This window comes from Arachis duranensis, chromosome 6 (genome assembly GCF_000817695.3).
Source record: "Arachis duranensis cultivar V14167 chromosome 6, aradu.V14167.gnm2.J7QH, whole genome shotgun sequence".
Lineage (NCBI taxonomy): Eukaryota > Viridiplantae > Streptophyta > Magnoliopsida > Fabales > Fabaceae > Arachis > Arachis duranensis.
In genome coordinates this window covers 13027670-13049553 of record NC_029777.3, presented here as the reverse complement: position 1 = coordinate 13049553, position 21884 = coordinate 13027670, and the positions used below count along the sequence as shown (strand labels likewise).

At 39.0% G+C, this 21884-nt stretch overlaps 3 protein-coding genes across 4 annotated transcripts in view; 1 reads left to right on the top strand and 2 right to left on the bottom strand.

Annotated features, from left to right (window-relative positions):
- The window catches only part of LOC107492841 (RNA demethylase ALKBH10B), a 92051-nt gene that overhangs the window by 4080 nt on the left and 66087 nt on the right, over positions 1-21884 (top strand). Inside the window, exons 2-7 of one of the 2 annotated variants that reach the window (XM_052263037.1) lie at positions 607-737; positions 834-951; positions 1070-1168; positions 1265-1380; positions 1496-1650; positions 2216-2700. In XM_052263037.1, coding sequence (XP_052118997.1) covers positions 607-737; positions 834-951; positions 1070-1168; positions 1265-1380; positions 1496-1650; positions 2216-2699 — 1103 coding nt within the window. In that variant the 3' untranslated portion in view covers position 2700. Of the gene's footprint in view, positions 1-606; positions 738-833; positions 952-1069; positions 1169-1264; positions 1381-1495; positions 1651-2215; positions 2766-21884 lie in introns of those variants that run through there. The other variant, XM_016113890.3, reaches the window with a different exon arrangement.
- On the bottom strand, positions 3623-5302 carry LOC107492842 (uncharacterized). Its single transcript, XM_052263038.1, is given in 4 exon segments — positions 3623-4187; positions 4190-4359; positions 4446-5205; positions 5207-5302. Coding segments are annotated over 4 exon segments (1353 nt in total). The 5' UTR covers positions 5267-5302; the 3' UTR covers positions 3623-3824.
- On the bottom strand, positions 10467-12968 carry LOC107492743 (uncharacterized). The gene is made up of 3 exons (XM_016113801.1): positions 12356-12968; positions 11179-12275; positions 10467-11108 (listed from the first exon to the last, which is right to left on the bottom strand). The coding sequence occupies exons 1-3, from the start codon at positions 12966-12968 to the stop codon at positions 10467-10469; spliced, it is 2352 nt and encodes a 783-aa protein (XP_015969287.1).

Genomic DNA, 21884 nt, shown 5'->3' with positions numbered 1-21884 from the left:
AATTGGAAAGAAACACATGTTTAGGCAGCCAGATGTATTTATTTCATAGAGGGGACATGTGCTGCTGCCTTCCATGTTTTTTTTTTTTTTTTTTGATTTTTGAAGGAGCCATCATTCTTTTGTTTGTATTATTATACCATTATTGCCATGCCTAGACTCCACATCTCTTCTTCAATTCCCTTTATTAATTGCACTACCACCGTGGGGACATTGCTCATGACATGTGTTGCCGCGATCTCTTTCTAATTTGTTTTCTTAATTTTTTTTTTTAAATGGTAAACAAATTGCATTTAATATTTTTCATTTAAAAGGATATGAGTGTTATATAGTGACAGTTTAGGTTAGTTTTGTCAAACATCTAGTTAAGCTCTCTAAGGTTGTCTATTTTAACGGCCTAGTAGGATTTGACACCTGCAAGATAATCAGAGGTTCTACCAACTGGAATTCACAATATCTCTAATAACTAAATTTTGATAAGTGAACTTCTTTAGTACATATGGGTGGTGTCAACTCTTGAATCTATTTAACAATTGATAATTAAAAAGCATGCATTAAATTTTTGCTGGGTATTAAATTTTCAAAGATTTTCTTTGGTCTGATGAGCAGGATCTCAAGAAATGCACCCCAGTTTGACAAACATTAGCATATGTTCCAATCACGAAGAATGTGAAGGACGCTCATCACTGATAAAGTTGACAAAAGGTTTCCAAGCAAAGGAGTCAGTGAAGGGCCATATGGCAAGTTCATCAATTCTTTTCACAAACTAAATGCATTCTTTTATAAGTAAAACAGGTGGAAATTGCTAACAGAAAAAAAATTGTTCCAATTATCAGGTTAATGTTGTGAAAGGATTGAAGTTATATGAAGCCATTTTCAATGACTCAGAAATATGTAAGCTGACTGATTTTGTAAACGAGATCCATGTGGCTGGCCAGAAAGGGGAACTCTCCGGTAAACCGACTAGAAACCGGTCAAACTGGCCGGAAACCAGCTGATTAATTTGATCATAGCTGTCCTGTAGTCACTGTTTTTAGATTACTAATTGCAACATCTCCATGAATAAATGTAGGTGAAACTTTCATACTATTCAACAAGCAGATGAAGGGGAACAAGAGAGAGCTGATTCAGCTAGGTGTTCCGATATTCGGGCAGATAAATGATGCAAAGAGTAAGAAATGATAAGTAGAAAAAACTTGATAACTTTGGTAGAGTGGTGTGATGTGTAATTCTACTCTCCCTTTTTTGTTTTCATGTGTTTTTACAGGCAACATAGAACCGATTCCAGCACTTCTTCATGGTGTCATTGATCACCTTATACAATGGAAGTTAATTCCAGAGTATAAAAGGCCAAATGGTTGTATCATTAACTTCTTTGAGGAGGTATTGTTTTCCCTTTACTTCATTTATCCGGTGTCAGTACATTTTAGGAAGGTTGTACAACTGTATAAGCATCTGTTGCTACAATGAAATAACATAGCTATGTCTATAATTTTAGGGGGAATTTTCTCAGCCATTCCTGAAACCACCCCATCTGGACCAGCCTATATCAACCCTTCTTCTCTCTGATTCAACTATGGCTTTTGGACGTATCCTAATGAGTGAAAATGATGGGAACTACAAGGGGCCACTCATGCTCTCATTGAAGAAGGGGTACATATCAAACAACTTTACTCTTTGCAGTCCTAATCTTCCATTTATTATTTAAGATTCTATTCACAGTGCTGGATATGAAGGAAGAAATAGCTTCATCATGTAAGTGAATAATGTGAAATGCTATTATACAAGCTTTCCACAGGATGCAACTATACATGTTACAATAATAATAACGCCCATATTATTCGGATCTTGCTTCTCTCCATTTCCTTTATCCTTGGGTAACATAGAATCTTGCAAGCACTTCCAATCCACAAAATTATATAGTTTTTCTGCCTAAGAAAACTTAATAGCTATTTTGCATTTTCATCATTTACATAAAGGGTGCATTACAGGACCCCATTGTGATCCTTCATAGCTTATTTTTTCATAATATCTCTTCTCATTCATATTCAGTGGCTGCATCAAGAAACACCGATACAGTTGCCCTTAATGACAAAAGTGACGATAATATTCATCTTATTATGCAAACAAATTTGAGGCATCATGTAATGTGTGTATCTTCTTCTAAAAGCAGATAGGTAACAGTGCATATTAGATAATGAAAATCTTACTTTGGCAGGTCTCTTTTAGTGATGAGAGGAAATAGTGCAGACATGGCAAGACACGTAATGTGTCCATCACCGAACAGAAGGATTAGCATCACCTTCTTTAGAGTGAGGCCAGACTCCAATCAATGCCAGTCACTAACTCCTACCATGACAAACGCAATGACTCTTTGGCAACCCGGCATTGCTAGTCCATATGCTGTGCCAAATGGAGCTGTAAGCAGCTATGAGACTATGGACATGATGCCCAAATGGGGAATACTTCATGCTCCAATGGTCATGCTAACAAACCCTGTACACCCTATAGCAATGAACCCTGGCAAACTTCCTGGTGGCGCTGGGACTGGGGTTTTCTTGCCTTGGAAGGTAGCATCCAGGAAACCTGCAAGGCATCTCCCACCTCGAGCCCAAAAGGGACGCCTGATGGCATTATCATCGCCAACCAATTCACATATGGGAGAGTCAACTTCTGAACCCAGCATTACAGTTGGAGGTTAAGGTAAGATTTTAGTTTGAAGCAGCACTGGTTTCAAAGGAATGTGAATCAAGAAAGTTACCTTGGAACAGTGGAGGATGTCCATTTGTTGTACAAAGGAGCCCGATTGCTGCTAGAAGAGTGTCTTTTATCCATTTTTCACCCCTCCCCCGTCTTTTTCTTTTTGAACTTATTAGACGGATAGCTTATAAGGTATAAACTATAGAGTTCACAATAGGTTAGTATGTGTTCCAATCAGTTTAAGGGCTTTAGAAATCTAGCTTTCAAATGTGAAGAGTGTGAATTAAGAGATAGGTTATATTTTTCATATTAAACATCAACATCATTCAAAGTTATGTTTATCTACTTAATACTGTATTGGTACATTTACATTTCAGTACATTTACATATCAAATGATTCGTTTCCAAACATTTCTGGACTGCCACATCTGATCTTCATACTGTTTTAACTGAAATAGAAAGGTACTGCTTTAAATGCTTCCAATGAAGATTTTTGTTTCTTTAATTACTTTCTGATCTGTCATCCGTCGTCTTCATACCTTCATTTTTTCACTCGGCGGGCACTACTTGATACGTTTATTAGTTTAGAGAGAACTAATATATTTATAGGGTAAATGTGCTTACTTATACTTCAAACTTTCAACACACTTAAATCAAATGAACAAGTTGCTGGTTAATTGTTTCCATTGATAAAGCTCTTTAATATAACAAATTAGACTAACTCGAAGAGCTATTTAAAGAAGAGTATTCTAAACGATGCAACTATAACCAATTCTGAATTTAAAAAGGATAATTTGCTGGCACTAATAATTACAACAGATCGATTAACTTATAAAAGAAATAGTGAGGGAATTGTCATGAAGAGTCATCCAAAATTCTGTTTGAAGTCAGCATAATCTTATAAATATTCGAAACAACTGACAAATTTAAAAAGACAAGATAATCTATATAGAAACAATTGTTTTTCATACAAGGACAAAACAAATGACACCACTATTTCTAAATCAATTTATACATACATAGAAACAAAGAAAATGCTAATTTAATTTCACTTATCAAAGAATAATCATAATCACACTTACATAATTATGCCTCACCAGAACTCAGATCAGTGAGCATCAAGTGTCTCAAGACTTAACAGCATCATCATCATCATCTTCAATGTCCCAACTCAAGGCTTCTTCTTCCTCTGCAACACTCAGTAGCTTCCGCACATCAACTTTGCTTGGGCTTCCACTCCGTGGCGGACTTGTCTTCTTTTCATCAATACTACTGAGATCCCCAATCTCATCCCAACCGAGATCCTCCTCTTCCTCGTGTGCCAGGCTCTTACTTGCCTCAACCACCGGAGGTTTTCCATCATCAACTTTTGTTTCCACTATCACTTTCTCATCAGAACCAGCTGCATAATCACTATTCTTCCCAGATTCAACCACTTCCTTCACGACTTCCTTGCATGAGTTGCTTCCGTCATCCGCCTTTTGAGCAATCACTGAACTCTCAACTTTAGTTTCCCCAACAGAATCATTGCCATGTTCCTTACTTTCACTTTGCAATGAACTATTTCCCTTTTCCACCTTAGACTCCTCCTGAGAAGAATTTGCCCCACTTCCACACTCAATTTCTTTGTTTCGACCACACCCTTTTCACCAAATTTACTACCTTGCAACTCAGAATTCCCCTCAATTGCCAAAGTCTCACTACTAACCTCCTTATCAATCACACCCTACCACCACCACCACCACCACCACCACCACCACCATCTTCAACATCTGTTACATCCCAACTCAAATCCTCCTCTTCCCTTGACATTGTCGTCACAAGCCTAGCCCTCACATCCTCAGCTTTCTTCAGCTTATATACCTTATAGAAATACCTTAACCAGAAACTCTCATTATCCACGCTATTCGGAACAAGCATCTTGTAAATACTCTCCATAGCATCATTCTCACTAAGCAAATCCTCCAATTCCTCATCCTTCCCTTCCAACGAAAATCCTGACTTCCACTTTCCATACTCTTCCAAATCCTCAGGCTCATCATTGTAAGTGCTAGCATCACCCTGAATAGCACGAATCTGAGCTTCAAACCTACTATACCCTTTCAAATTCGAGCAACTACTATCTTTGCTAGGGCTTTTAGTGCTTTTGTTGCTATTGTAATCGGAATCGAGATCGGCGGCTAGGATTGCTTCCTTTCCTTGGGAGATGATCTGGGCCGTTCCTTTGACAACAGTAGATCCCAACTGATCGATGGCCTGGCCCACCGTCTCGAGGGAGCCATGGGCGACCTCGATCTCCTTCTTGAGTCCCGTGCCGAATTCTTGGAGGTCCCGGCGGTACGTCTCGATTATCGATTCGGATTTGGAGGTTAGGGTTTTGATCAGGCCACCGAACCGAATCCACCCGCTGCCATCGACGCCGTCACTGTGGTCGGCGGTGGCCTTGGCGGTGTCGGATGTGGAGGGATCAGTATCGGTTGCGTTTTGCGGGTGAGGCGCATTGTCGGATATCATGTTCAGATCCAGGGGAATCTGGATCGTCGGAGAGAATGGATTTAAAGAAATTCATTGGAAAAAGGGATTAGAGTAAACGAGAAATGGGAAGTTTCTGTTGATCCTGTTGTGATACGATGGGTGCGTATCTAACTCTGGTCTCTATATATACCTCTTGCGTTTGAAGGGGATGCTACTAAAATGCACGTGCTATAGTTTCTAAGTTAATGATGAAACCCAATAAGACTGAGGCCCAATATAAATGAATTACGGAAATTATTTTCTTTATGGATGCAGTGTTGGTGAATTGGCCGGATATTGGCCAAGGAGAAGAATTACCGGAGGATGGATGCAGTGTTGGTGAATTGGCCGGATATTGGCCAAGGAGGAGAATTACCGGAGGATGGAGCTGACCCTCAACACGCCGGGGGCGTGGTGGCTGAGCGGGAGAGCCAATTGGCAGCACGCCGGGGGCGTGGTGGCTGAGGTGGAAAGCCAGGTGACAGCACGCCGGGGACGTGGTGGCTGGCGTGGTGAGTCATCACGCCAGGGGCGTGGTATGTCGAGGCCCGTGAGGCATGGCAGAGCTGCGCGGAGTCCCAAAGCACCTGCTGCACCACGCAGGGGGCGTGTTGCAGTGCTGCCTGCATGCAGGAGACAGCCCCACCCCGGGAACCAGTGCCAGTGATACTCCATGTATATATGCATGTCGTTGGGCTCTCTTCTTCTCCTCCCATTCATAGTGTTTGAACTGAAAGAAAAGAAATACACGGGAGAAGGAGAGAAAGAAGTGAGTTGGGTAGTATTAGTGAGGAGAGTATAGTGAGTAGTAGTGAATAGTGGTGAGTTAAGTTTATACGTGGAAATAAAAAGAATATTAGTTTAAAGGATTAAAAAAATGGTACGTAATTATCTGACACCTGAAAAACATATTATCAACTATTTGGATCATCCTATTTATGTAAGTAAATAAATTTTTTTTTGATGTATTTAAATTATTTTATTTTTTATGTATTTTTTTTATGATACATGTATATTTTGGTGTTGAGAATATTATTCTGTATATAATATGTTGAAGAATAAAAAACATATTCTGACTTTGTAATAATATATGTTGCGTGAGTAAGTAAATATTATAATAAATTAAATATGTAAATGTATAAAAAATAATAGTATATTATATTATATTATACTATATTGTTATTAAAAAATAGAAAAAATAAATAAATTGATAAATAAAGATTACTAAAATAATACGTGATAGGTTAATATTATTAAATATTATTATCGCATAAATATGTGAATATTTATTATAATATTTATAAGGATTATTATTTAATTAATGTAACATGTATCTTTGTTGATGCAGCTTAACAGGAATTTATTGGTGCATAAACTGGATCCACCACAGACGTGGAATCTGATGGTGGAGAACCACTTACGCGCCACGGGATTCTACCACGTCTCCAGACTTGGAGTCATAAGAGGATTTCACCCCATGTTAGCTGCTCTGGTTGAAAGGTGGAGGCCTGAAACCCATAGCTTTGTATTGCCAATCGGTGAGGTTACAGTGACATTAGAGGATGTCGCTCATATATTCGGCCTACCCATTGATGGAGAGCCTGTCAGTGGATGGACAGATAGTAGTAGCGAGTTCGTTCAAAGTCAGGGCATAGCGATATTCGGTCGTGAGCCATCAGTCAGTCATAATGTGAAGTCCTATATAAAGTTGGCTTGGGTTCGACGTATTAGAGATGCAGAGCCGTTGGATACTGAGGAGTCCATCAGGAGATACGTCAGATGTCATATCTTCTGTTTGTTAGGGTCGACCCTATTCACGGACAAGTCGACCGCATATGCCCATGCGAAGTATCTACCATTGTTTCGCGATTTCGAGCAGATCCAAACTTATAGTTGGGGGTCAGCTTGTCTCGCTTATCTTTACAAAGCACTATGCCGTGCATCACGATATGATACTAAGGAGATGGATGGCCCTCTGAATCTATTGTTTGTTTGGGCATGGGAGCGAATGCCGTGTCTTGCTCCCGTACCGAGACAAACCCTTTCACCCGCCGAGATACCAGTTGCCAGGAGGTAATAAGTCTTATTTTAGTCGTGTGTTATATTCATGATGCATGTTTGACTTATGGTGTTTTATTTAAATTTTTTCGATTAATAATGTGTTAGGTGGAGTCATTTGGAACGGACTACAGCGTGGTTATCCAAGACCGTAGAGACATTCAGGTATGACATAGACTACATGCAAGAGGTAAATAGTTATATTTTAGCTGTTCCGTTTTTCAATCCATTATTGTTAGGGTTCTAATATGCCAATAATAATGTGGCAGTTTGAGTGGCGGCCGTATCACGGATTGATCGTTCCGGACGAGTTATATCCCCATCTTGAGGTGTGTGATATCGTTGCTCCGTTGTTGTCATTCGAGTGTGTCGAGTGGCACCCTGCGGACCGAGTGATGCGTCAGTATGGATATGCACAACCTCCTCCGTGGGCAGTAAAGGATATTCCAGTTGATCAGCATTGCGTCATTCTACGTGGAGTGCAGCCACATGACTGGACAGTTTTGCATGGGGCATGGATAGAGGAGTGGGCCAACAGGCGACACAGTCGATTGCGGGATCGGCACCCCCTTCCGACCTGGGATTTTTTCCCGACGGTAGAGTATCGGGATTGGTACGTACGCTCCTATGGACATCTGTTGAGATTGACGGCCTACGTTCCTCATCATCCACAGCCACCTGCCCCACAGCCACCTGCCCCACAGCCACCTGCCCCACAACATGTAGTGTTTGAGACGATTCCTTATTATATACCACAGCCACCGGCCTACATTCATGGTAGCCATCACTCTCAGGCCAGTCACCACTCTCAGCACAGCCACCATTCTCAGCACTCTCAGCACAGCCCCCACGCTCAGAGCAGCCACCGTTCTCAGCACAGTGACTGATAAACCCTATTTGTAGGGTTTATCTTGTATTGATTTTAGGGGATTTTATAACCTTTTACCCACATTTATTCAATGAAATAGCATGGTTTTGTATATTCTCCTTTAATTGTGCTTAAGAGTGAAAACATGCTTTTTAGGACTTAAAATAGCTAAATCTAATTCTCCTTGATTCCATTAGATGCCTTGATATGTTTGTTAAGTGATTTAAGGTTTAGGAGACAAAGATTGGATCAAGGGAATGAAGAAAGAAGCATGAAAAGTTGGAGAACTCATGAAGAAATGAAAGAACCGGAAAGCTGTCAAGCCGACCTCTTCGCACTTAAACGACCATAACTTGAGCTACAGAGGTCCAAATGATGCGGTTCCAGTTGGGTTAGAAAGCTAACATCCGGGGCTTTGAAACGATATAAGATTTGCCATAGTTGCTACACGTATGGTGTTGATGCCACCTGGTTCACTTAAAGCAAAACGTGGCCAGCGATTTTAGAAGTCTTGTGGGCCCAATCCAACTCATTTTTGATGCTATTTAAGCCAAGGATTGAAGGGGGAATGAACATACTTTCATGCTTTAGATGTTAGTTACCATTAGTTTAGTTTAGCTTAGTTTTGGAGGGAGAATTAGTTTCTAGAGAGAGAAGCTCTCACTTCTCTCTAGGATTAGGATTAGGATTAGGTTTAGTTCTTAGATCTAGATTTTAATTCATCTTCTTCTACTTATATCTTATCAATTCCTTGTTGTTACATTCATCTTCTTCTACTCTTTTATTGTAATTTCCTTTATGTTATTCCTATGCTTTGTTGTAGATCTACTATTGTTCCTTCCATTTTCTTTCAATTCAATAAGAGGTAATTCATAATAATTGTTCTTCTTTGCTTTTCTATTATTGATCTCTTGCCTTTGTAGTTAGATCTCTCTTTAATTCTTGCAATTTATGTTGTTTACTTTTATTGCCTTTTATGTGTTTGTTGAAATGCCTCTTCTAGATATAGTATAGATTTTGTTCCTCTTGGCCTAGGTAGAGTAATTAGTGACACTTGAGTTATCTAATTCCTTTGTTGATTGGTAATTGGAGAGATTGCTAATTGGTTTGGAGTGCACTAAAGCTAGTCTTTCCTTGGGAGTTGGCTAGGACTTGTGGCTCAAGTCAATTCATCCACTTGACTTTCCTTTATTTAGTAAGGGTTAACTAAGTGGTAGCAATGAACAATTCTCATCACAATTGAGGAGGATAACTAGGATAGGACTTCTAATTTTCATACCTTGCCAAGAGCCTTTTATAGTTGTTAGTTACTTTCTTGCCATTTATCTTTCATGCCTCTTATCAAAACCCCAAAAATAACTCAACCAATAACAAAACACTTCATTACAATTCCTAGGGAGAAGGACCCGAGGTTTGAATACTTCGGTTTATAAATTTAGGGGTTTGTTTTAGTGACAAACAACTTTTTGTATGAAAAGATTATTGCTTGGTTTAGGAACTATACTTGCAACGAGAATTCATTTGTGAAATTCTAAACCATCAAAAATCCAATCATCAGTGACCACAGTCCGTCCGGCCATCATCATGATCCCATACTTACCATTCCTTCCGGTACAGATTGGTTTGACTTTTCCAGCAGCGGAGAGGCTGGTTTGGGTGGCTGGTCAGATTTTAGTGGTATCCCTTCACTGTCGGTGTCAGCTGATCCACGTAGGGCATCAGTAGATATGGCTCATGGTTTGCAGGGTCGTACTTCCAACCGCACGTCAGGGAGTGCGTCATGTGATAGTGGTTTTATGCATCGTCAGCGGGCATACACAGTTGTTGACACGTTCAACCCCGGATCATCCGCTCTGACAGATGCAACTGGGTCGGCCGCTCCGACAGATGCAGGTGGGTCGGCCGCTCCTACAGAGGCAGGTGGTTCGGGAGCTCCGGGGGTGGATGACTCACTTCGAGGTCACCCATATGACCTACGGACGTAGCGAAATCCACCTGATAGGTATACTCCATCGCGGTTCAGTTTGGGCATTATGGGTAATGGACTGAGGTACTTTGGTGGAAAGAAGTGAGCTTCGGTTTAGGTTATCTAGATTTTATTTTCAGAGTTAAGTTAATGTAATTCGTGTTTAATGTTTGCTTTGTTAACTTATGTAACCTGTAGTTCCCTTTTTTGTATATTAACTTAAGGAAATCAGTTAATGACAATATTAATCAGACATTTAGATATCAATGGATAGACTTCATTTGAAAAATACAAACACGTCTGATTTTAAAAGCACTAACTGACGAAATGCAAATTAAAAAGTACAAACATGAGCATACTAAACTATGAACCAGCACCACTCGGTCCAGCACGCTGCAGACACCTACTCCGACTATGACCCTGAGCACCACAGAGATAGCATATCCGAGGACCACGCATGTCACGTGAGTCCATTTCATTCAGGTATCGGGTCAGTTTGGGCCTGCCTTTAGACGTTCGCCTCAGTGCGGGATTAGCGACCAATGTGGGTCCCTCATAAGCAGGCCATGTCTCAGGATCTCCTAATGGTGTGAACTCAAACCTATATACCTTACGAACTTCCGTCATCTTGTACACATCATGCACATACAACTGCCAATCGAGCCGCTGGTTAGCACAGCAAGCAATAACATGGCGACATGGTATTCGTTCAACCTGAAAGTGCCCACAGTCACACGTCCGTTGCGCTAGATCAACAACTAACACCTTTCCAGTAGTCATTTCGCACACCTCAAACACCTCATTTCGTCTATCAAAGCGGTGCACAACTATATTCCCAGCCTGTTGCATACTTACTTCTATCCGCTGTTGCGCAAATGCGGAGTACGTAAATCCAGCACGCTTGCGTTCGTGAGTCTCCGCACTCTTCCACGTAAAGAGTTCATTTAACCTATAATATGTTGCTCGGACCAGCGCCAACACAGGTAGATTACGGGCACCCTTCAACTGAGTTAATACACTCCACAAGGTTCGTTATCATATGGCCCCATCGATGTCCCTCGTCGAATGCCAATACCCAATGTCTGAGTCCGATGGCATCGCACCACCTGGCATATGCCTCGCCTCGCTCTTCCAACCTCTTATAGTTGATATTGTACTCCTCCACCGTTCTTGAATATCCTATATTGACAACAAGCTTCTGTAAGTGAGGGACTTTGAATGCCCTTAAGAAGTTATTGCCGATGTGTCTTATACAAAACATCCACCATGCTCTTGGAGGTTGCCAGTCACCACCGGAACGATTAACTGCTGCCCGTATTGACTCATGCCGGTCTGAGATCATACCCACACCGTCTTTTCTAACAACATACGTTCGTAGATTTCTGAGGAAGAAGTGCCACGCATCAGCTGTCTCACCTTCCACCAAGGCAAAGGCGATAGGCACAATGTTCTGGTTCCCATCTTGTGCAACAGCGACTAGAAGTGTACCTTTGTATTTTTCGTATAGGTGTGTGCTGTCAACTTGAACCAGGGGCTTGCAATGCCTGAATGCCCTAATGCATGGATTGAAACTCCAAAATACACAATGAAGTATTTTTACACCTTGTGCCTCCTCATTCCCGTTGTAGAGTGGTCGTGTTTCTATTTGGACAACTGAACCAGGAATCTTCTGCACCATGACCGAGAGCCACCACGGCAATGCTTGGTAAGATTCCTCCCAATCACCGAAAACGATGGCAACTGACTTCTGCTTTGCCAACCAAGCCTTTCGATAACTGATGGTATAGTTGAACCTTGACTGGACTTCCGCAATTATAGATTTCACCTTGATGGACGGGTCCGTCTCGACCAACGGCCTTATAGCCTCAGCAACTGTATCTGAGTCCAACTTGGAATGATCTTGTGAAATCGTTCTGATGGTGCACGTGTGCCTACCGTTGTATCTGCGTATCTCCCAACAACCTTTTCTCCGTATCAAGCTGGCTCGGATAAGCCAGTCACATCCACGCCCGTACATCTTGCATTTTGCATAGAACGTTTGTGGCTCAGACTCAAACACATCATAGTCAACTCCTCTAGATATAGTGAAACTTCTAATTGCTGCAACGACTGACTTTCTAGAACTGTATTCTATTCCAATTCGGAACTCTCCGTCCTCAGGATCAGCAATACCTACAGAAAGCCGAAATCATCGTTTATTGCACAGTCCAAGGTATAAAGTAACAAAAACTTCTTATTTAGTCAACACGTACCTCTATTTGCATATTCCGGAAACTCGGGGGCATGCATGGCGTCGAGATCCAACTCACACATAAAAGGTGGAACGCCCATCGGTTGACTGCTCGAGGGATGAACCACTACATTCTCCACTGCTGCCTCAACTCCCACATCACCATCCTCATCTTCATCGCCGGCTTCATAAGTGGCTTCGAAGTCCTCTTCGCTGTCACTATTCATTCCTTCGTACACTGCAGCTATATCATCATTTACATCTATATCATTTTGGACCGCTACTGCCTCTACAGCTTCAAACTCAACGTACAACTCAATCTGTGGGTGTCTCATATAAGTCTGCCGGTGAATTTGAAACATATTCTGCATACTCACTTCATCCGTGATCGGAATGGTATCAAACTGTATTAGGCCACCAAAAATCACAACCGGATTCCGGTACAAAATTCTGCTCACTCTCATTAACGTACCATTCTCCATGCTTTGACATAGGCCATTCTGCAACTCCATTAACGTCATCGTGCATGGAACCACAAACGAAAACAGATTTTGTGACACAAACCTCACTCCCTCATGAGTATTACGTATTATCTCACCATTATGATACACCACCAAATTTGCGGTGTCCTCCATTACACCAACTACAACATCAAAGAATCCTCACAACACACTCAAATCTCACTCACTCAGTATGGAAACACTATCGAGCTCTACCTTATATAGAGCGGTGTTCTTAACACGCCCCCCACGTGGTGCACACTTGGACCAATCACCCTTCGCCACGTCAGCACGCCTCCTGTGTGTTGACGCAGCACGCCCCCCACGTGGTGCAGCTACTAGCCAACCAAATTCCGCCACGTCAGCACGCCCCCTGCGTGCTGCCTAGGTGGCTCAACCACAGCATGCCACCTAGCTTCCACGCCCCCCACGTGTTGTATGCACCACGCCCCCTGCGTGCTGTGCATTTCATCTGACACGTCCATCTCTGTGTAATACACACAGTTGCTCCATTTTCTCCCAATTCACCAAAATATTTTCCATATTTAAATTAATCAACCAAATGAATTACATACACTTTTTTATTTTTTAAAGTTTTGCACCAGATCTTAAGTTAAAAGGTCAATGGTTGTGGTTGTGGCTCATTAATTTTAATACGATTAAAAGATGTGTGTAACGCTAAGTTACGGAGGTGTCAGGGGTTAATACAGTGTTGTGATGGCATTAAATTTTCGAAGTTAGGGGAGGAAAATTGGATTGTTTGATTTTTTGCGGCAGAAAGAAATACACAAATCAAACGGTTCGATTTGTATGTGCTTTTGAATCGTGATGTGTAATGAAATCGGTCGGTCTGATTTGATGGCTGCAGTATTTTTAAATTCAGAATAAATAAAATCGGATTGTCCGATTTTAATGCTTTAATAAATTTAAACAGTTGAAACACAGTCGGACCATCCAATTTGTTAGTTTATATATATATCCAAAGTTTGCTGAACATGTCCATTTCTTCTTCGTCTCTCTATTCTCTCCTCTGAAACTCCTCTAGTTTTATATTCTTCTTCATTGTTTCAATAATAATGATACAAAGATTGAGAGGATATGATTTGAATATATCATAATGGATGATAGATGGATGCTAAAAATTTATCATCATGGACAGATTTTGTTACAAACAGTTGAAGGAGTGAAATTTGTGTGCCAAAATCCGGTAGATATCGTTATTCCATTCACAATGTCGTTTGAAGAATTAAAAGATGTTATTTATGAGAAAAGTCGGTTCTCAAATATTTAGGAGAGTGTCGTGCATTCTGTACAGACATCCTATATCCATATTCGATGGGTTCGTTTAGTTTCAAATCAAATATGTTATTGATGAAGCGAGCATGGATGATATGTTTTCAGTGTATATGGAAACTCGAGCATAGATATTGTTCATCGAACTGTATATTGAGTTTGAACAATCTGAAGCAGACCGAAATATTGAGTTGGAAAATTATAACAGTAATAGCGAGGAGGAGTTGGAAAGTAACTATGAGGTTGTTGATCCGGGTGGAGACGAAGATCACGCTGACAGCACTATGGAGATAGATGTGGCAGAAGTGATAAATACACAAGTAAACCAGCCTACTTTTATGCGCTCGTTGGATTTGGAGGCCATGCATACACCGAAATTTCTTCAGTATATGAATGCAGGTATGTATTTTTGATACAATGTATGGTTGATAAATATTACATATTAATTAGGTAGCATGATTAATTATATTATTAGTTATTTGTTCAGTAAGGTTTTTTATTTAGTAAGTAGCATTTGATTGATTATTTATTTTTAATTATTTAATAATTGTTTATGCATATTTTATAATTTATTATATACTGTGATTAATAATTTATTATTATTTATTTATGTTTATATTTTGAAAAACGACGAATGTTGATAGATTTTATAATTTATTATATATTGTGGTTAATAATTTATTATTACTTATTTATATTTATATTTTGAAAAATGACAAATGTTGATAGATTTTATATTTATATTATTAGTTATTTATATTTATTTTATTACTTATTTATATTTATATGTTTAAATTATAAATATCAGAACATTTCAACTGTTAAGACATATATTTAACAATTATTTATCGAAATACATATTTTGTGGTGTGAATGTAGCGGAATTTTTTGTTGTAGTGGACGGTAAATTCATCGTGGGAATGAAATTCAGTTCTAGGAAGGCAGTGATTAAGGCGATGAAAGATTATATAATTCGTCGAGACGTAGATTATCGGGTGTACGAGTTGGAACCAACGACATTCTATGCTAAATGTATATAATATGGCATAGGTTGTGACTGGCTGATCAGGGTTAGCAAAATGTGCAAGAAGTACTGTTGGGAGATAAGAAGGTATAATGGTAGTCACACTTGTACTAGAGCAACCATTTCTCAAGACCATTCGAAGTTGGGTTCCAACACAATTGTAGAAGCAATTAAGCCGTTGGTAGAAGCTGACCCATCTATAAAGGTGAAATCAGTCATTGCGGAAGTGCAAGTGAAGTTTAATTATACCGTAAGTTATCGCAAAGCATGGTTAACAAAGTAGGAAGCAATGGAGTAAAATTTTGGCGATTGGAAAGTTTCGTATGAAGCTTTGCCCATATGGTTTGAGGCTATGTGTCACAAAAAGCCATCAGCAGTTGTTCACTTTGAAACAATGCCTGGATACCAGGGTAATGACTTGGTTCCTAATATCCGTATTTTACATCGAGTCTTCTGGAGTTATTACCCTTGTATTAGAACATTCAGACATTGCAAGCCAATAGTGCAGGTAAACGGGACTCATTTGTATAGAAAATATAAGGGTTGTTTGTTGGTTGCAGTTTCACAGGATGACAACAATAATATTATGCCTATTGCATTTGCCATAGTAGAGGGAGAAACATCTGAGGCGTGGCACTTTTTCCTCAGTAGCTTGCGACAGCATGTGGTGACACATGACGGCATGGGCCTTATCTTCGATCGACATGAGTCCATCAACTCAGCTATTGCTCAGAGTAACAGAGCCTGGTCTCCTCCTAGAGCTTTTCACATATTTTGTATCAGACATATAGAGTCAAACTTCCTAAGAAAGTTTAAGGCTTCGTACTTACAGAAGCTTATCGTCAACATAGGTAAATTTGAATACCAAAAAAATTTGTTATTATTTCAGATTCTGTTATGATGCATGTTTTTACAAGGATGCCTTTTTTTATCATAGGATATTTGAGAACGATTCGCAAGTACGAGATACATTATCAGCGTTTACGCGAACATGGTGAGGCTTACACTAACTGGCTAGACCACATCCCACGTGAGTAGTATGCTTTGGCATTTGATGGTGGTTATCGATGGAGTCATATGACCACCAATCTAGTGGAATGGATCAATTCGGTCTTGAAGGGATGACGCAATCTACCAGTCACTGCACTTGTTAAGGCAACATTTTACAAGCTTAATGGGTGGTTCACAAGAAAAAGAGTCAATACTGAGGATCGTATCAATGCTGGACATGTCTTCTCTGAGATTGTGACTTCTAAATTGCATGCGAACCAGCGGGCATTGGAAAATATCCAAGTTAGTTGCTTTGATAGACAGAATGAGGTATTTAAAGTGCGTGAGATGCCAAGTAGAGTGGAGTATACAGTTGACCTACGTCGAAGAATATGTGACTGTGGTGAATTCAAAGTGGACCGGATTCCATGTCGACATGTGTTTGCTTATTGTGCAAATCAGCAGCTTGATTGGCAATTATATGTTCATGACGTATACAAAGTGGACCAAGTTCGAAGAGTATACAGAGTTAGGTTTAGGCCATTGGGGGATCCAACAACGTGGTCTGTTTATCATGAACCTCAATTTGTCGGCAATCCGTTTCTCAGGCGGGTCGCCAAATGTCGGCAAAAATGACCCGCTTCTTGAGTGAGATGGACACTCGGATGTGGCGTGCATCAAGGCATTGTAACCAATGTGGGGTCGAGGGCCACAGCCGTAGCAGATGTTGTCAACATGGTTGTACAAGTGCAGATCCAGCCACCCAATAGGGTTGTAGCGTTTGTTGCACTATCTTTACTCAGGGTCGGTCCTGTAACTGGAAGACCATTTGTCGGTAAACCAAGAATGATCGCCACACCCTCTAATGTGACAATACATTCACTAACTAGAAAATAAAATGTGTGAGACTCAGACCGCCATCTCTTAATCAGAGCATTAATCAAGGCCAACTGATATTGGACTACACCAATTTGGGAAACGTGGTAAAAAACCGTCTCCCGTAAATATCTCTCCACAATTGGATCGTAGGGATCCAGTGACAAATAATGATCATATATTAACATCCGTAAACTCTACAAAACGTAACCATATATCACATTAATCAAATATAACCATAATTAATAGTATCCAACATTTTTCCATTCTCATACATAAGCAATATAATATAATTAATAAAACCTAAATAAATCTAAAATTTAACCCTAATTATTATTACATCCATTAAACCTATATTTTCTAATATCTAATTTTTATTTATACTTCTTAATAATCATTAAACCTATATTTTCTAATATCTAATTTTTATTTATACTTCTTAATAATAATTATTATTCGTTATTTTATATTTATATAACTAAAATTTTAAACTTAAATAAATCTAAAATATAAATCTAATTATTATTACATCCATTAAAAATATTTATTCTAATATCTAAACTTATTTATTTATTTTATAATAATAATTACTAATCATTATTTTATTATTTATATAACCAAAACTCCTCAATAATATTATTAATATTATTATTATTACCGTACCGCAACATTTTTTTAAAATCAGACCTAATTAATTTATTAAGTTCATTTTTATAATTTACTTAACATTCCCAAAACCAGGCTAAACTAAACTAAACTAACGATCACAGCAATAATAATAATAATAATACTAACTATAATAATAATAATAATAGTAACAATAATAACAAGTATAATAAATACCTCACTTAATTAATTAATTACTTGCTTAACTTCACTAATTATATTTAAATAACTTTAACATAGTTTTTAACTAACTTTTAACATTTTAACTAACTTCCAGTACAATACAATGACATAAATTATAATTACACATCTATCTAATTAACAAGATACACTAATTAAAAATTAAAATAATATATTTAGAATAACAAGTTAATAGCATATATAAAGGAAAAATAATTAACCACATTAGTTACTTTTGAAACTAGAGTTAGTAGCTTCTAGAGTCTTAATATTTATGTATAAATAAGACTCTTTAATTTACTGTAAGAGGTGTGAGAGTAATAGTTAACATTCATTTTCTTTTTCTATCTGCAATTATTCTCTGCTTTGTACGGACTTTATTTCTCACATGGTATCAGATAGCGCCCAAGATCTATGGAACCAGAAATTATCAACAATAATCCATCATCTACTGCTGCTACTGCTACTCAAGCATCACCCTCTGCGTCAATTCTAAAGCCCATTTCTGTTCCTTTACCAGAAAAACTCAACGATGATAATTTTCTCACCTGGCGTCATTCAGCTATTCTTACAATTTCAGGTCAAGAACTTCAAGATCACCTGGACCAACAGAAGATTCCAACAAGATACGCATCAGCTGCTGATGAAAAGACACAAAATGAAACAAAGACATATAAAGAATGGAGGCTTGATGACTACAATGTCTCTTCCTGGCTTTACTCATCACTGGATCCCTCGTTCAAACATCGAGTTCTTGGTTGTATTTTTGCACATGACATTTGGAGTCGACTTCACACCCACTTTGCATCACAAACAAAAGCTCGTATTAGGCAACTTCAACTGCAATTGAAATCGATCAAAAAGACTGGTCCAGCATCTGATTATCTTCTTCAAATAAAAAAAGTGGTGGATGCACTCGCCACTGTTGGAGCTCCTCTAACTGATGCAGAATACACAAATGTCATTTCAGATGGATTAAACGAAGATTATCAGTCATTCTTGACATATGTCACTGCCAAAGATCCACCCTATTCCATTCCAGACCTTGAAGCTCTCTTGATGGCTCAAGAAGACATTGTGGAGAGGTTCAAGAAACCAGAACCCTCAATGGTACAGGTCAATTTTACTCAATCCCAACCTTCTATTCAGACTAATTTTGATTCTGCCTATTGATAGGCAAAATTGTGATTTCTGATAATGGCATTCATGTTCGTTCTCTCCCTGGTAATGGCGCCAAAACTTGGTGCATGATACCATGGTCCAAACATAACTTCACAACTTCGCACAACTAACCAGCAAGTGCATTGGGTCGTCCAAGTAATAAACCTTACTTGAGTAAGGGTCGATCCCACAGAGATTGTTGGTATGAAGCAAGCTATGGTCATCTTGTAAATCCCAGTTAGGCGGATAATAAATGGTTATGGAGTTTTCCAATAATAATAATAAATAAACAGAAAATAAAGATAGAAATACTTATGTAAATCATCGGTGAGAATTTCAGATAAGTGTATGGAGATGCTTTGTCCCTGTTGGATCTCTGCTTTTCTACTGCCTTCCTTCAATCCTTCTTACTCCTTTCCATGGCAATCTGTATGTAGGGCATCACCGTTGTCAATGGCTACATCCCATCCTCTCAGTGAAAATGGTCCAAATGCTCTGTCACAGCACGACTAATCATCTGTCGGCTCTCGATCATGTCGGAATAGAATCCATTGATTCTTTTGCGTTTGTCATCACGCCCAACAATCGCGACTTTGAAGCTCGTCACAGTCATTCAATCCCTGAATCCTACTCGGAATATCACAGACAAGGTTTAGACTTTTCGGATTCTCATCAATACCGCCATCAATTCTAGTTTATACCACGAAGATTCTGATTAAGAAATCCAAGAGATATGCGCTCGGTCTAAGGTAGAATGGAGGTGGTTGTCAGTCACGCGTTCATAGGTGAGAATGATGATGAGTGTCACGGATCATCACATTCATCATGGTGAAGTGCAACGAATATCTTAGAACAGGAATAAACTGAATTGAATATAAAATAGTAGTAATTGCATTGAAACTCGAGGTACAGCAGAGCTTCACACCCTTAATCTATGGTGTGTAGAGACTCCACCGTTGAAAATACATAAGTGATGAAAGTTCAGGCATGGCCGAATGGCCAGCCCCCAAAACGTGATCACAGGATCAAAAATACAATCCAGAATTTCTAATACAATAATAAAATGTTCTATTTATACTAGACTAGCTACTAGGGTTTACAGAAATAGGTAATTAATGCATAAATCCACTTCCGGGGCCCACTTGGTGTGTGCTTGGACTGAGCTTGAGCTTTATACGTGCAGAGGCTTCTTTTGGAGTTGATCGCCAAGTTGTAATGTGTTTTTGGCGTTCAACTCTGGTTCGTGACATGTTTCTGGCGTTTGACTCCAGAATGCAGCATGGAACTGGCGTTGAACGCCAGTTTACATCGTCTAATCTCGAATAAAGTATGGACTATTATATATTGCTGGAAAGATATGGATGTCTACTTTCCAACATCGTTGAGACCGCGCCATTTGGAGTTTTTTAGCTCCAGAAAATCTATTTCGAGTGCATGGAGGTCAGAATCCAACAGCATTAGCAGTCCTTTGTCAGCCTTTTATCAGAGTTTTGCTCAGGTCCCTCAATTTCAGCCAGAAATTACCTGAAATCACAGAAAAACACACAAACTCATAGTAAAGTCTAGAAATGTGAATTTAGCATAAAAACTAATGAAAACATCCCTAAAAGTAGCTAAATCCTACTAAAAACTACCTAAAAACAATGCCAAAAAAGGTATAAATTATCCGCTCATCACAACACCAAACTTAAATTGTTGCTTTTCCCCAAGCAACTGAAAATCAAATAGGATAAAAAGAAGAGAATATACTATAAATCCCAAAATATCAATGAATATTAGTTCTAATTAGATGAGCGGGACTTGTAGCTTTTTGTTTCTGAACAGTTTTGGCATCTCACTTTTTCCTTTGAAGTTTAGAATGATTGGCATCTCTAGGAACTTAGAGATTCAGATAGTGTTGTTGATTCTCTTAGTTAAGTTTGTTGATTCTTGAACACATCTACTTTTATGAGTCTTGGCCGTGGCCCTAAGCATTTTGTTTTCCAGTATTACCACCAGATACATAAATGCCACAGACACATAACTGGGTGAACCTTTTCAGATTGTGACTCAGCTTTGCTAAAGTCCCCATTTAGAGGTGTCCAGAGTTCTTAAGCACACTCTTTTTGCTTTAAATCACGACTTTAACCACTCAGTCTCAAGCTTTTCACTTGGACCTGCATGCCACAAGCACATGGTTAGAGACAACTTGATTTAGCCGCTTAGGCCAGGATTTTAATCCTTTAGGCCCTCCTATCCATTAATGCTCAAAGCCTTGGATCATCTTTACCCTTGCCTTTTGGTTTAAAGGGCTATTGGCTTTTTCTGCTTGCTTTTTCTTTTTCTTTCTATTTTTTCGCCACTTTTTTTTCGCAAGCTTTTGCTATTCACTGCTTTTTCTTGCTTCAAGAATCAGATTTATGATTTTTCAGATTATCAGTAACATTTCTCTTGGTTCATCATTCTTTCAAAAGCCAACAATTTTAACATTCATAAACAACAAGATCAAAAATATGCATTGTTCAAGCATTCATTCAGAAAACAAAAGGTATAGTCACCACATCAATATAATTAAACTAATTTCAAGGATAAATTCGAAACTCATGTACTTCTTGTTCTTTTGAATTAGGAACATTTTTCATTTAAGAGAGGTGAAGGTTTCATGGATTTATTCATAGCTTAAGACATAGTTACTATATATTAATGATCATGAAGTAGAGACACAAAATATAAACAAACATATAGCATAAAAATCAAAAAAAAATAGAGAAATAAGAACAAGGAATGAGTCCACCTCAATGATGGTGGCGCTTTCTTCTTGAAGAACCAATGATGTCCTTGAGTTCTTCTATGTCTCTTCCTTGCCTTTGTTGCTCCTCCCT

What these genes read in the sequence shown, in the direction of transcription:
- LOC107492743 (XM_016113801.1), bottom strand. Translation starts at nt 12,968, where the DNA reads ATGGAGGACACCGCAAATTTGGTGGTGTATCATAATGGTGAGATAATA. An exon ending in TCCGGAATATGCAAATAGAG is followed by an intron (nt 12,276 to 12,355) that starts GTACGTGTTGAC and finishes GGCTTTCTGTAG; the next exon opens with GTATTGCTGATCCTGAGGAC. An exon ending in CCATCGGACTCAGACATTGG is followed by an intron (nt 11,109 to 11,178) that starts GTATTGGCATTC and finishes GTATTAACTCAG; the next exon opens with TTGAAGGGTGCCCGTAATCT.